The following is a 15,979-nucleotide window of genomic DNA, read 5'->3' as shown; positions in this document are numbered from 1 at the left end:
GTTCATATGCGTCTGTCACTAAACTGTATGGATTATGTGATACAGCCTTCAAGACAGAGGTGGATTGCTAATTTTTTTATTACCGGTTTGGGTGAGTTCCTGCATGCGCAGAATCATCCAGGAGGGCGGGTGGAGCCTCCTACTGCCGCTACTACTGGTTCGGCTGATCTGGGCCAAACTGGCAGCAACCCACCTCTGCTTCAAGATGATAACCCTGAATTTAAAATGCCTCCTTCAAGGGGAAAGATTGGCAGAAAAAAAATTACAGTCTTCTCATCAAATCTCAGACATTCCTAAATTATTTGAGAAGAAAAACTCAAGGTACACAAATGAGGTTTAGAATTCCCAGTCATAAAATTCAGTGGGAGAAGAGGATACACACCTGGGAACTGATTCCATGTAGACAGTTCCCCTCAACTAAGGCAGGGGTGTCAAACTCGCATTGTCAAGTCATCAAGTGATATATCATGACTTTTCCCCCCTTTGCTAAAATGGGGATGGGGTGGCCAGCATGTGACACGTCCGGCTTGCGGGCTGTCAGTTTGACACCCCTGAACTAAGGGAAGCTAAGTGCCTGTCATGAGAACTGCTCTCCTGAAATCTACCAGTTAGCAACTGGGAAAGCAGAACATCCAGATTCAGTTCCATATATTATTGTGACTTATGGCCGTTTTTCCCAGTTATGACCTTTGCAGCATTCCCATGAGCATATGATCAAAATTCAGATGTTTAGCAAGTGGTTCATATTTATGATGGTTGTAGGGTCACACGGTCATGTGATTACCTATCTTCTAACAAGCAAAGTTGAGGAAGTCAGATTCCCTTAACAATCGGGTTACTAAGTCATCAGCTGCAGTGATTCACTTAACAACTGTGGCAAGAAAAGTCATAAAATGGAGGGAAACTCACTTAACAAATTTCTTACTTAATGGAAATTTTGGACTCAACAGTGGTCATAAGTAGAGGATTACCTGTACAGAGGGGCATATTTTTTTTTGCATCATCTTCAACAGTGTAACAGGTGTGCAAGCAGTTTGCCAGTGAAAGTGTAACAAGATGTACTTGGGCTCTTGGTGGTTCAGCCAACCATAAAGTGGGTAGGCTGAAAATGCACATGTATGGCCCTCACTCCATTTCTTTTATTTAATGTGAATCCTGTAGTTGGAGTGTTGGATCTCCAGCCCTGGCATATAAAAATTTTAGAGGACCAGATCATGAACAGATCATTTCCCTGTAATGTTGAAGCCATTCAACAACTGGGAGCTTGCAGCCACTGAAACATTTGGCAAAGTTTTTTTTTTAAAGCATGCACAAACCATGCCAAAAAGTATGTAGAAACTTAGTTTTATAACTGGGCAAGATTCTACAAATGGAGGCAAGAAAGAGGACATTTGGAACGGAATATATGAATCACAGACAGTGCAAATTTGGGAACCAGGTCGGAGCAAGTGAGAATGAGTCTGACCAGGGTAATTAAGATCGTAACGTTTTATTGTTTTATTATTTCTTAGTTCCCATAAGGGGTTGACCACCTGATATGTTACTTTTAATTCCCTACAGCCCCGGATACCATCACCAATGGAATTCTGGGAATTGAAGTCTAAAACCTCTGGAAGGCACTGGGTAGGTAGCCCATTCTAGTTCGCGCCTCATGAATCAGAATCACACCCTAAAAAAATGACTCGGCTGTAGCACCTCCACCTCCTCGCGGTAACAACACCCGACAACTCTCTTGGCCAAAGACACTTTCTATCGCCGTCATTTTGATGCGGACCTGCAGGGCTTCCCCACCGCTGGAACAGAGCAAGATATAGCCCAGGTCCAAGAGAGCGGCAGGGTCCTTATCCGTTCGGTCACTTAAAGTCTGTCGGCTCCCTCCCCTTGTCATTTTGCGGAGGCAGCGGAGACACACACACTCACACACACCCTCCCCACCCGCGGTCCGAGAGGACCTTATCAACCCTCCCTCTCCGGCAGAGTGCGAGGTTCTCTGCGGGCGAAAGGCGTGAGTTGAGCGCGGGGAGAGGCTAGAAGACCTGGGGACGAAGGGCGGCGTGCCTGCCAGCCCCATCTCTTCAAGTTCCGTGGGGAAGCAAGGGGAGTGGGGAGCCGTGGGCCAAAAAGGGGGGAAAAGGCACGCCACCTACTACTCCGCGTGGAAAAGTGCCAAGGCGAAGGCGGAAAACGAACTTTGCAATCCCCAGTCTTGGGAGAAAACGCGCCGGCGGAGGGGGCGGAATCACGAAAGCCTCGGAGAAACAGCGGTAGCTCAGCCTTCTTGGTTCGGTTTGGCTTTTTAAAAACTGAGGAGGAGGAGAAGAGGGAGCTCCTGGAAAAGTTGTACAGCCAGCAGTCGCCAGCGAGAGAGAGAGAGAGAGAGAGAGCGGAGGGTGGTAGGGAGGGAGGTGAGCTGGTCGGTTAATGCAAACAGTCGCTGCAGTCCGCCGTCCCCAGGAAAGCAGGACCGTTGAGAATCCTGCCCACGCCGCGAGGGGGGTTGTTGTTGTTGGGGTGTCGAAGAGCAACAGTCGTGGGAGGAGAAGGGAGAGAACCACCTTGAAGACGTCCAGCTGTCCCAGGCGCGTCTCGGGGTCTGTCCGGCGCCGGCACGCGCGTGTATATACATATATACACAGACACACACACACGCACGCATCTCAACACACGTGGGCGCTTTTAGCCTCCGCTCGCAGCTGGACACCAGCCTCCTGGGCAAAAGGAGGGGGGAGAGACGCGCTGATTTCCCGAAGGGGGGCATCCCCCCACCCCGGACCTACTTTCCTCCGCCTGCCAGTTGGTGCCATCTCAATTTGGAGCGTGGGAGCTTGTGGGCAGCAGGGCGCCGAGCCTCCGGAGCCCTCGCTTTAAGTGGCGGCCAGTTTCCCTTCTTTTTTCCCCTCCTTCCACGCACAACCCTTAAGATTTTTTTTTTTTAATTTCTTTTTGCACGTACCAGACGTTATTCCCTCCCGGCAACGTTTTGGGGATTTTATTATCTCCTTTAGTAGCCGGGAAGAGAAAAAGCAACCTGCTTTCCTGCTTTTAAGCAACGTTTGCAACCTGTTACATTTCTTTCTTTTTTATTAGGCGCTATCTGTTGCAGGGTTTTTGTTTTTGCTTTTAATAGAAAGCGATTGCTGGCCTGAACCCGTCACTTTTGCTGGAGCATCGCATCTGCTCTCAAACTCACTCTTGGACTTGCAACCAATTCAAGCAGCTTGGCGGACCGGCAACTTGGCATATTTTATCTGGACTCACGATCGGCGTTGCATTTATTCTTTCGATCCCTCGCTGTTGTTATTGTTATTTTTAAAGATCTGAATCTTGTTTGCACATCTTAGACTGCCGCGGAGAAAATTCCAGGAAACATTTGGGTCCTTTCTTTGTGAGAGAAGCCGAAGAAAAAGAAGTGTGTTTTGGGTTTTTATTTTATTTTTCACTTTTAATCCTTTTTTTCTTTTTTCTAAAATGCACTGCTATCTCCTGAGTGTGTTTCTCACCCTGGATCTGGCCACAGTGGCCTTTGCTCTGTCTACGTGCAGCACCCTAGACACGGACCAGTTCATGCGCAAGCGGATCGAAGCCATCCGAGGCCAGATCCTCAGCAAACTGAAACTCACCAGCCCTCCGGAAGAGTACCCCGAGCCCGAGGAGGTTCCTCCGGAGGTCATCTCAATCTACAATAGCACCAGGGACTTGCTGCAGGAGAAAGCCAACCACAGGGCAGCCTCTTGCGAAAAGGAAAGGAGCGATGAGGAATATTATGCCAAAGAAGTTTACAAAATTGACATGGGGAGTTACCACCCGTCCGCAAGTAAGTCTACTCTGAATAATTGTTGTGTGCCTGTGCCAGCTAGAGCTTTGTTGCAGAGGGATTGCTTAACGTGCCTGATGTGTGAGGAGGCGTGGAGAGGTGTCTTCTCTGTTACCTTGAGACCTCTCAGGTAGGGTGCCTGACGGTTCAGGTCCCACAGAGATGGCAAGGGGGCAGTCCAGAGTGTGATCCAGCGGTGTGACATTCCCCCACATGTCACACAGCGGTGTGACAGGCCCCCTCCCCCACATCTGATAAATGTAACAACATCCTCTGCAAAAAGGGAGGATGTTGACATAGCCACCTACCAGTTTTATTTCTGTAATACTTGGACGGTACAGCACAGCTAGCAGCTATTCCTCAGGATGAAAATCAAAGGAAGTGAGCTAGGTTTCATCAGTGAGGTTTACTTGGTAATCAGACTCTTATTTGGATCCGAACCCTGGAAATGTTTTGAGTGTCGAGAGATGTAAACCTGGGATATGCAAAGTAAGGAGAGATGCTTGTGCCTGAACATCTGCAGAGTGCCTGTCATTTGCTCTTCTAAACTAAACTAAACCCTACACAGCTAAACTTAAGCATTTGTAAGTCTTCATAGCAGAAAAGAACAAATACAATTTAGGCTTTGCCTCCCCATAAACGTCCACATAAAGCTTTTGGTAGAGAGTACATCCCATCTCATCCCACCCCAAATTGACCGGCTGGTGTCTTTGAGGAGAAGATATATCTGCAAGGCTCCTTTCCTGGTTCTCTCCTATCATTCTTCTCCTGTGTAATATTTCTTCATATTCCTTCAGTTATGAACTCTAGCTCCCCAGCGCTTTCTCCTTAGATACTGTCCACCTCAGCACTTCATCAGACCGCTGCTTCCAAGTCCCTGATCTTTCTTGGTGAAACACCTGGGTCAACAACCTCACAAATGGGATTAGCTTACTTGTTAACCCCCCCCCCCGGGGGCCCACTGCCCCTCTGACATCCCTTCCTGTTGCTTTATCAGTTTCCTATCTCTTGTCCCCTTCCTGTGGTCTCCTCTTCTCTAGCCACTGCTGGATTATGTTGGAATTGGGAAGGATTTTCAGTGTGGAGGGGGTGAGAAGTGAGGGAGAATGGGGAAAAACAAGAATTATCTGTTACCTAAAATTCAAATTTTCCTTGCCTACCAAAAAATTGTCCAAATTCTGGAAGTTCCACTCTAGGTTTCCCTTTTCAGTTTAATAGCCCATCATATTTGTGGTCATCTTCTCCCCAGGTACAAAATAAATCTCCCTCCAACATTTTTTTAAGGCCAGCTTCCTGGACACAGCCTGGGAATGTGTCAGCTGGAACTGATTAGATGGACTCTTTTCTGAAGATCAGGGCGAGCTTGAAGAAGTTGGCTTCACACAAATCTGAATGCTGAGCATTCAGGGTTGGCAGTGGCAGAATTCAAATTGCAGCTCCAAGTTTGGACTTGCTGTTGGGCTGTGGCCAAAAAAGTCTAGTCAATTAGAGTGCTTAAATACCCCAAAAGGCGAGATATAAATATAAAAATAACAATGCTCTGCATCGTAACTACAAACAACTCCAGCCCAATGGAGTTATCTTTACATAAGGGTGCAGGGTTATACTGCTATCCTGTGTGAGTGTTGCATTAATTTTAGACAGTATTGTTGCTTTAACTCTCTGAAATTGTGGACTTTTTTGCTCTTTAGAAAATCAAACTATGAAATCTGTGGAAGTCGAAAAACTTATTATTGTGGTCTGGAGCGGAATTGGAATACCTTAGAACAATGTTCCTCAACCATGTGCTGGCTGGGGAATTCTGGGAGTTGAAGTCCACCCTTCTTAAAGTTGCCAAAGTTTAAGAGAAATACTGTCGTAGAACAATAGTCAAATGTAGGTCAGCATGAGAAATTTTCTAGGAGGAAGAAAAGGATTGGATCTCAAAGCATTCACTAAATTGCTCACTGATTAATGTTCTAATTTGTTCTCTTCTATTTCTGTTATATGGAGCCTATATATCCATACCTGACCATCTCTGAGAAGTAGGTAATGGGGAAAGCATTACAGCCATCTGGGTAACTCCATACTAGATTTTCTATCTCAATATTCTATTTATTTTGACTGTTACAGAGGTGTAACTTTGAGGCTTGCTGGGGCATGCCAATGAGAGTCAGGGAGCGAGAGTGCCAGCCAGCAATTTATGCACCCACTTCTCAGTGAACTGCCTTCTCTTTTCCCCCCACTTTTTATTGTCAAATGACAATCCAAGGAAGAGGACACCCTGGGAATCAAAGGGCTTTATTATTGTAATTAAGGCACCATCCAGAAGTCTATGATAAACACACTCCACCCTTGCTGCCCTGAGGGGGAAAACATTTTGCAGAACGTGCTGGAGCCAAGCAGGGGATGTGCAAGCTCTCTGGTATAATTTGTGGCAATAATGCTGAAATGCAGAAGGGAATTTTAAGACATTAGAATGCACGCATACATATGTGCGTTACACACATCCACACATGCAATTGCCTCCCTCCTTCCCTCCCATGGATCTAACATGCGAACATTCATTTCTTTGGAGACTGTTTATCATCTTAAATAACCCCCCAATCCCTTTGATCACGTTTCTGATGTGGCTGAGCCATAGAAAGAGGCCGGGTTATCCAGAGTGAATGATGTACAGCTCTGCATTGTTTTTTTTTCTGGAAAATTTCACTGTCTGTGGAAAATGAAGGGTTATCTTGGCATGAATGCAAAAGTGCCCCTGACACTTTTGGATCCCTTTGCCTGGACTTGAAATAGAACAGCAGAAAAGGACAAGTGGAGGTTGCAGGCCTTGGCCAATAGGGAGCATCAGATGTTCAAGAGCCCACAGCTTGCTTGCTTGCTTACTGCAGCCAGGTTTCCTGTGCAAATACTTGGTGGAGAAGATCAGGGTAAAAGAGTTAACCATTTTTCCACTGCTGTCTAGTTATACGTTAAGCTGGGTGAGCCGTTCTAAAGAGGAAAAAAAGTGCAACCAAGAAGAAACGGCTACAATATAAATGAGAAAACACCAGGCTCTGCACCGTTTCCCTTCAGCCTTAAAAGGTTTAAGCCTCTAGTACCAGTCAAGCAGACAATGTGATGGTGGTGGGAGGGGAGGAGATCTTCGCAAACACACTGAGGTCATAGAGTAAAAGGCCTGGGAAAGAGTAATCATTCAGGTTTTTTTTTTTTAAGAAACTTTTTTTAAACCACAGAGACATTAGCATTTGGTAAGAGACTACAGCTCAAATATTACAAATATGCTCTAATTATACTCATAGTTGGCTATATATCACTGTGCAGATCCCTGATAGGTCTTTGAGGGACATTTTGTAAATATTTTTAGCAATGAAGAGATTTAAAAGGAAAACCCAGAGATATTGTATATATCTCAAGGCATATTTTGTCTTCAATATTATCTTTGGCCAACTGTTCTATATAAATACAGTAAATATGAATAGCCCTGGCATGGTGCCAATCTCCTGGGATGAATTTTAGTCAGAAGGTATTTATGGGATATGCATAATACTGTGTCAACATTTAAAGAAGGAACCTGATTAGCTCAGAATTTATTCACATTAAACTGTTCGTGTGCTTCTGGGTTAAGATTTGAAGTGGTATTGTGCTAAAATTTTGCCAGTTCATTTACACATAGGCAATAAAAGGGCATTTGGCTTCTGGATGGGCTGAAGGAGCTGTAAGAGATATTAGGATAGGTTGCTTAATATGTTCCCCAAAACCACTTTACTGGATTTTCTGCGAAATAGGCAAAGGGATGCCAGTCTGATTACTTTTCTTAACCTAGCTTCTGTATAAGCATTCCCAGTGAAGTTTCTGAGTAGATAGATGTGTATTAATTTAGTATCAATATATATTTCTGAATCATCAGTTTGTGTTAGCCTTCTGTCTCCACTTCCTATCCTGCTAGAAAATTCTCTTCTGATTGCAATGGATCTGACTTCCATCTAAAGCAGGGGTGTCAAACTCATATTGTCACAGCGTCGTCACGTGATGTATTGCAACTCCCCCCCTCGCTAAACCAGGCGTGGGCATGGCCAGCGTGTGACACGTCTGGTCCGCGGGCTGTGAGTTTAACACCTCTGATCGAAAGGCTGTACATAAGATATTTATCATAACACATTATCAGTTATTTTCTTTCCTAGGTTTCCTAGGAGCATAACGTAACATTTAAAATAAAAGACAGCTGATAAAGCTGCTAACTCCACTAGTTCTATTGAGTTAGCAAACATTTGTCTGTGCGTCTGTCTGTCTGTCAGATTGTCTTGTGCCAATTGCACTCATAAATAGTAAGGTCAGAGTAAGAAGGAATACATTAGTAAAGCACCTTCCCTGCTTAAATCACTTATTCATTCTTAATATAAATAGAATGGAGTGGAGTGGAGTAGAATGGAATGGAATGGAATAGAATAGAATAGAATAGAATAGAATAACAGAGTTGGAAGGCACCTTGAAGGTCTTCTAGTCCAAACCCCTGCTTAGGCAGGAAACCTTATACCACTTCAGATATCCAATCTTCTTAAAAACGTCCAGTGTTGGAACATTCACAACTTCTGGAGGCATGTTGTTCCATTGATTAATTGTTCTGTCAGGAACAATTCTCCTTAGTTCTAAGTTGCTTCTCTCCTTGATTAGTTTCTACCTATTGCTTCTTGTTCTACCCTCAGGTGCCTTGGAGAATAGTTTGACTCCCTCTTCTTTGTGGCAACCCCTGAGATATTGGAACACCGCTATCATATCTCCCCTAGTCCTTCTTTTCATTAAACTAGACATACCCAGTTCCTGCAACAGTTCTTCATATGTTTTAGCCTCCAGTCCCCTAATCACCTTTGTTGCTCTTCTCTGCACTCTTTCTAGAGTGTATGTATGTATGTATGTATGTATGTATGTATGTATGTATGTATGTATGTGTTTGTGTGTGTGTGTATGTGTGTGTGTATATATATGTATATACGTATGTGTATGTGTGTGTGTGTGCTGGGATTACAACTCCTAGCTGGGAAGCAGGTTGGGTGGGGGCTGGTAAAGGCTGGGCAAGAACTTGTTCTTCATTTTGGCGTAATCCAGTTGAGCTGCTTCACACTATCAAATTCATTTTCTGCTATGCACACACTGGTATTAGTCACCCCTAAAGCTTTTCAAGATCACATATAAAATTATATATCCACAGTATAACTGTGCTGGAAGGTAAAGTCTGATGCTGGAGCATTTTGGGTATTCTCCTGCTTACACATCTTTTTAGTTCAGTGTTGATTTATGAGTAGCAGGAGGTTCTATGTGTAGCACCCGGTTTGAGCACATCAAGCAGAAATCATTCATTAAGAGATGCAGAATCAGTGGCCTTCTAGGTGTTGCTGAAGTACAGCCCCCAAAATTCCTCACCATATAAGAGATATAACAATACAGGTAGTCCTCGACTTACAACAATTTGCTTAGTGACCGTTCAAAGTTACAACAGCACTGAAAAAAGTGACTTATGGCCTTTTTTCACAGTTATGACATTTCCAGCATCCCCATGATCAGGAAATCAGCATTCAGATGTTTAGCAACTGGTTCATATTTATGACCGATGTTGTGTCCCAAGATCATGTGATCACCTTTTGCAGCCTTCTGACAAGCAACGTCAATGGAGAAGGCAGATTCACTTAACAACCAGGTTACTAACTTATCAACTACAGTGATTCACTTAACAGCTGAGGCACGAAAGGTTGTAAAATGGGGAAACATTCACTTTTAACAAATGTATCACTTAACAACAGACATTTTGGGCTCAGCTGTAGTCTCCTACCTGTATTAGGAGAGCTGCAAGACCCATCCTTCACTATCAGTTGCAAGTGTTGTGGTCTGTGTAGTCTGAAATAGGTTGAATTGGGTTGTGGAAATCCTCGGAAACTGATACTTCCGTGCTTGAGGTTGCACTCATAACGCCTTTCCTTGACTCGTTAAAGCCACCACGTAGTTTTCCAGGTTCACACAACTGCTTTGGAAACTGCTGCTTCCTGGCAGTGCATTCCCACATGTTACAGAGCACCCTCTTTTTGGAATTTGCATAATCCTAACACTTAATTTGATCCATGATAGCCAACATGGGTGGATTATCAATATGTAGTCATAGCCTGATAAACATGCATGTAGGAATTAACTGTCAATTTGACTTTATATTCGGGTAATGGAAATAAAATATTCAAATTAAGCCCAATGTCTAGTGATTTCATAGACATGTCCCTGTTGTTTCCTTGTTAGCATTGAAGGAAAGGTTTTTTCATGGCCTTCTACAAGTTGTTATTTTACCTTCCAGTCTACTTAGAGCCATTGGATCGTCTGGTGGTCTCCCATCCAAAAATCTGGACTAGTTTAGCTTTTTCCAAGGTAGACAAAGTTGGAAGGATTTCCACCTGCTATAACTTGCATTCTCAGACACCCAGAATCAAATGCATATAATTGGATACAGTAGTAATGTTAAGAAGAAGTGTTTGTGATTAAATTGCTGATGAATTGGCCTTCTTATTTCAATTGCCATTGTTTCTTCTCGTTCTGCAACTGAATTTTTGGCCATTCAGAGCTTGGAAGTAAAAATAGAATCACATGAGAAAGTAGTTTATTCTAAGGATAATTAGTGTACCTTTCTAGAAACTAAAATTGCATAACTGGTCTTTAATACATATAAAAGAGCCAATTATGTTTTTTTTCTTTGCTTTTTATTTTCAAGGGAAAAACTTTTTTTTTTCTTTAGCTATAATGAGAGTTTTGCTTGAGTAAGAACTGGGCTTAAGTTTAGAGAGTAATTTATCACTTTGATGTTCAGAGGTTGGGATATAAATTTACAGAGTCCCGAAAAACTGCAACTGTTTATACTTTTTGTAGCAGTTCCACATGAAAGTTAAAATAATTTAATGCAGAACAGTTCACCACCACCTCCGCCCCTGTAGTCTTTGAATCTCTGGTTTGTACCTCAGCTTTACAAATGCTGCTGGTGTGATTTATCCTTCTGTTAGTTCGAATATTCACTCACGGCTTTTTACCCTCCCCTCCCCCGTTGCTCAGCATTTTATCTAATGAAAGAAAACATTCTAAACTAACATCATAGAATGGTTTAGTTCTATTTTATCAATGAGGAATTGATTTACCAGTGTTTATAAGGGTAGGATTCGGTGGCTCTGTGGCTAAGACACTGAGCTTGTCGATCAGAAAGGTAGGCAGTCGGCAGTTCAAATCCCTAGCGCCGAATAATGTGAGTGAGCTTCCATTACTTGTCCCAGCTTCTGCCTCCCTAACAGTTTGAAAGCATTAAAAATGCAAGTAGAAAAATAGGGATAGTTTCGTGTGCCTGTGGCATTTAGTCATGCCAGTCACATGACCACAGAGATGTCTTAGGACAGTACTGGCTCTTCGGCTTTGAAACAGAGATGAGCACCGTCCCCTAGAGTTGGGAATGACTAATGAGGGGAACCTTTACCTTTATAAGGGTGCAGGTTCTCTGCCTTCAAAAGAGTTGTTGGATTACTAGCCTAGTGAAGGCAGAGCTATTGGTTTTGTTTTCTGAGAGTGTAGCGGGTTGTAAGACAGTCATGGATGAGGGAGGAACTAAGCCAGAATTTATTAGAAAGCTACTAACTCTGAGACTCACTTCCAATGCATTGGCTTGGCCTCCAAAAATTTTCACTTAAGGGATTGAGAGTTGAGAAAAAGAATGGGAAGAGCTTCAGCAAGAGTGTAAAAAAATATGTTGTTTCACAGCTGTGAAAGATGTTGCCTTTTGGCATGTCAGAGGTCAAGAAACATGTGTGGAATGTTGCTAAACTCCAACTTGCAAAAAGGACATGACTGACGCAAATAATGCAGTTTATGTAATTTGCATGGCATTGCGATACAGACAATGCCACCTGAATCCTTTACCATGCACTCCCATGAATGGCAATGGTTCTCCATCCCTCTTGGGGTGAGGTGATGGCTTTCTGGAAGAAAGGAAGGAGACAAAGGGATTATTGGGGAATCTGCTGAAACATGAAGGATTGTACTGAATTTTGACAACATATTTTAAGGTGAGAAGAAGATGGACAATTAACTGGTATGCTAGTTACAGTGAAATTTTTGAGAAACTATTAACACGTGGCCTACAGAGTCTTCATAATACTGCTGCAGAATAAACTTTATCCATAAAATGCTGGAGTTTCTGAAATCATATCTTTCTCCAACTTTTATTTTGATTCAAGACTATGAAATCTAACCTCTTCAATTAGTACACACATTTATCTAGAATAAATGAAAGAGCTGAATTGATTCATTGTGTGGATCTTTATTAATAATTTATATGAGATACTTGCTTTTTAAGTTATTCTGCATTTTGTGTGATATAATTACCTGACAGAATCAAACTGGTGTAACAAATTGTTTCAAATAAACTGCATGCTTCAACCAGGGGTGGGTTTCAAAATTTTTAGCAAGGGGCTCTCGGGCCGGTTTCTGGGCATAGCCATGGTATGCGTGGCCTAGTCGGCCTCCTGCACCATGGCGGGGGAGTGTTTTTGCCCTCTCTGGGCTCCAGAGGCTTTACTTAAGCCTCCGGGAGGGCAAAAACAGCCTACAGAGGTGCTCTGGAGGCCGGAAATGGGCCAGTTTCAGCTTTCCCAAACTTCTGTAGGCCCATTTTTTTGCCCCCCCCCCCGACTTCTGCGTGTGCCCTACACTTACCTGCATCCAAAACAGGCTGCATGGGGACTCCTGGGAGGGGCGGGGTGGATGGGACCAGCCAGGAGTGGGATTTGGGGGTTTTCAGAACTGGACAGAATCTTAGCTAGAGGTTCTCCTGAACCCCTGCGAACCCCAGCTGCCCACCCCTGGCTTCAACTATCCTATAGTTCTTCTTGTAACATGCATTATGGAATTATTGCATATCTAGCTGAAGTGGGAAACAACACTTTTAGGAAATTATCTCTGGAAATGTCAGGAATTGAAGTCCCACTATACCTGGAAGACATCTCTAGAATCCTAATAATCCCTTGGGAAAACTGACTTCAGATGAGGTTCTCTCTTTTTGGAAAGGAGATTGAATTCTAATCTTCCAGAGGGGATCATATTTGGGCAAAACTGATAGGTTTTAAATAAATTTGCACCCAACTTCCTTCAGTGTTAATCACATGAGACAACGAGCTGCTGAATGGAAAAAGTATTCCATTTTTAGTTGGCTGTACTTTTAAAGAAAGAAGATCAGCTTTCTTTCTCTACCTCTTCTTTTTATAATGAAAACTATGAATTGAGAGAAGTGAACTCTGACACAGAAGTTCTTTTAGAAAAGAAAAGGCAATTCATGCCAAAATAAATGTGCCAGCCTTGAAAATATACCGCAGGGGCTTTGTAGTTTTTCATGAATTGAAGAAGTTGTGCGTTCTTGTGCCACTTGTCACATTTGTGATTTAACTTATAAGGTGTGTTTCTTTAATGTGTTGTAATGTCACTTTGATATTTTAGAAGTATGCTTTTTTGTTACTTTCTTATAATTGTTGTATTTATTGATGTTATTATAGTTGCTTCTGATACCTCTATACTGCCAAATATGGTGTTATATGTATGCTTTTTATGATGCTTTTCTCTTCTAATAAATTTTAATTCTCAAACACTGCTTAGAAAAGCTCCAGTTATTGAGCTGTATGGAATAAGTAAATGAATTAAGTTGGATTCTAGCTTTCCTGATAACCAAAAGAAAGCGAATAAATGTTTGCAGACTTGAAATATAAATAACATTTTGTTGGTCATAAGAATATAAGCTCTCTGCTGAATTATACCATTGGTTCTCTTAGTCCAGGATTTTGAATCATGCAATGGCCAGCCACAATCATTTTGGAAAACCAGGAATGGAAGATAGTAGCTCCCACATTATCTCACACATACCAGTTGTTTCCAGAAGCCAATATTTAAGGTATGCTACTTATGACTGAAGATGCCATCAGTGTTAGTTGCCTTTTATAGCCTGTTCTCTGTTACTCTGCCCAGTCCCTTTTTGAAACAATTCAGAATGGCTGTTGTTAGTTGCAAAGTCGTGTCCAATCTATTGCGACCCCATGGACAATGTTCCTCCAGGCCTTCCTGTCCTCTACCATCCCCCAGAGTCCATTTAAGCTCACGTAGAGTGGTTCAGTGACTCCATCCAGCCACCTCATTCTCTGTCGTCCCCTCCTTCTTTTGCCCTCAATCATTCCCACTCTTCTCCAGTGAGTCCTTCTTTCTCATTAGGTGGCCAAAGTATTTGAGTTTCATTTTCAGCATCTGGCCCTCTAAAGAGCAGTAAAGGATGATCAGTCTAGTTTGATCATCTTGCAGTCTGAGGCACTCGCAGGAGTCTTCTCCAGTACCAGAGTTCAAAGGCCCTAATTCTTTGGCATTCAGCCTTCCTTATGGTCCAAATTTCACAGCCATACATTGCAACTGGGAAAACCATAGCCTTCACTTTACACACTTTTGCTGGCAGGGTGATGTCTCTTCTTTTTAATATGCTGTCTAGATTTGCAATAGCTTTTCTCCCTAGGAACAAGCGTCTTTTAATTTATTGTCTGTAGTCCCCATCTGCGGTGATTTTGGTCAACTTCATCCTCTTCAGCACTAGCATAGACTTGGACTACTGTGATGTTGAATGGTTTGCCTTGGATTCAAACGGAGATAATTCTGTCATTTTGTGGATTGTATCCCAGTATTGTTTTTCCTACTCTTTCATTGACTATGAAAGCTACTCCATTTCTTCTGAGGGATTCATGCCCACAAATGGTCATCTGAATTAAATTCAACCATTCCTGTTGATTTTAGTTCTCTGATTCCTAAGATGTTAATATTCAGCCTTGTCATCTCTTGTTTGACCATGTCCAGCTTGCCTTGATTCATGGATCTTACATTCCACATTCCTATGGAGTATAGATCTTTACAGCATCGGACTTTCCTTTCACCATCAGATAAATCCACAGCTGAGTATCCTTTCAGCTTTGACCCAGTCACTTCATTCTTTTTGGTGCTACTAGTATTAGCCCTCTGTTCTTCCCCGGTAGTATATTGGACACCTATTGGGGCTCGTCTTCTAGCATCATATCTTTTTACCTTTTGGTACTGTCCATGGGGTTTTCATGGCAAAGATATATCAGAATGGCTACTATGATTAAAATGGCAAATTCCACAGTTTAATTATATGCTTTGTGAAGAAGTACTTTCTTCCATCAATCTCCTGCATTGGATTTTCGTCCTTTTTCTGCGTTATCTTTAAATTTTATATATCTCTACCATGTGTTGCTGGGCATGATGAAAAAAGTCAAAAGATTGGCCACAACGGTGTGATTAAAGGTTTTCCCATTTTTTTAAATGTGTGGCAAATAAAACAGGTAGGATATTGGTCCTACTGTTGCAGCCATCATCTTGAGTTTTTGACCATACCTGTGGAGATCCCTGACCTTTTTTATTCTCCTTTGTTTGAAACTGAAAAGTCTTCAAATATATTTTCCTGAATGGGTTGCCCCTACTTTTCTTTCTCCACCTTTTTTTTTGACTTCTCACATCTTTCTTAATGTGGAGATACTAGAACTGTACACAACGCCTTGAGAGTGGCAGAATTAGGTTTGTATGAGGGTGTTATTATATGGGCAATTCTATTTTCAGTTTCTTTCCTAATGTTTCTAGGAATAGAATTTCTCTTTTTATAGCAGCTGCTCCCTGGTTGACCTTTTCCTCAAGCGGCCCATCATGACTCCAGGACCCTTTTTCTAGCACTGCCAGATCAGACCAATGGATTAATACCTAGAAGAAGTTTGTAGATGATGGATAGATGAATGATAGATCAGTGTTAGTATGCATCATTTTCACATATATAAGCATAAGAAAGGATTTCATTCAGGGAGTGACTATGTAAGTACTCATATTCTTTTCTATGCATTGACAATGTGGGTTGGTCTTCTGTTCTATATGTGATTAATGCTTCCCACATCCCTTAGCCTATGCTAAGGGGTGTCAAATGCATGTCTTCACGGTGGTGTCAAGTGACATATCAGGACTTTCCCCCCCTTTGATAAAGCAGACGTGGGCATGGCCATTGTGTGACACATCTGGTCCGTGGGCCGCAAGTTTAACAGCCCTACCTTAGCATATTTGACTTCAGTTGGAATTGAATGC

At 42.5% G+C, this 15,979-nt stretch overlaps 1 protein-coding gene across 1 annotated transcript in view; it reads left to right on the top strand.

The window, feature by feature from the left end:
• Window positions 1-1,941: 1,941 nt before the first annotated feature.
• The window catches only part of TGFB2 (transforming growth factor beta 2), an 89,244-nt gene continuing 75,206 nt past the window's right edge, over window positions 1,942-15,979 (top strand). The window contains exon 1 of the mRNA XM_032216885.1: window positions 1,942-3,814. Within this exon, the coding sequence (XP_032072776.1) occupies window positions 3,469-3,814 (346 nt within the window). The 5' untranslated portion in view covers window positions 1,942-3,468. The remainder of the gene's footprint in view (window positions 3,815-15,979) is intronic.

Source organism: Thamnophis elegans, chromosome 4 (assembly GCF_009769535.1).
Source record: "Thamnophis elegans isolate rThaEle1 chromosome 4, rThaEle1.pri, whole genome shotgun sequence".
In the NCBI taxonomy this organism is placed as follows: Eukaryota; Metazoa; Chordata; class Lepidosauria; order Squamata; family Colubridae; genus Thamnophis; species Thamnophis elegans.
Note: the sequence above shows the minus strand (reverse complement) of the source record. Positions and strands in the feature narration are given on the sequence as shown.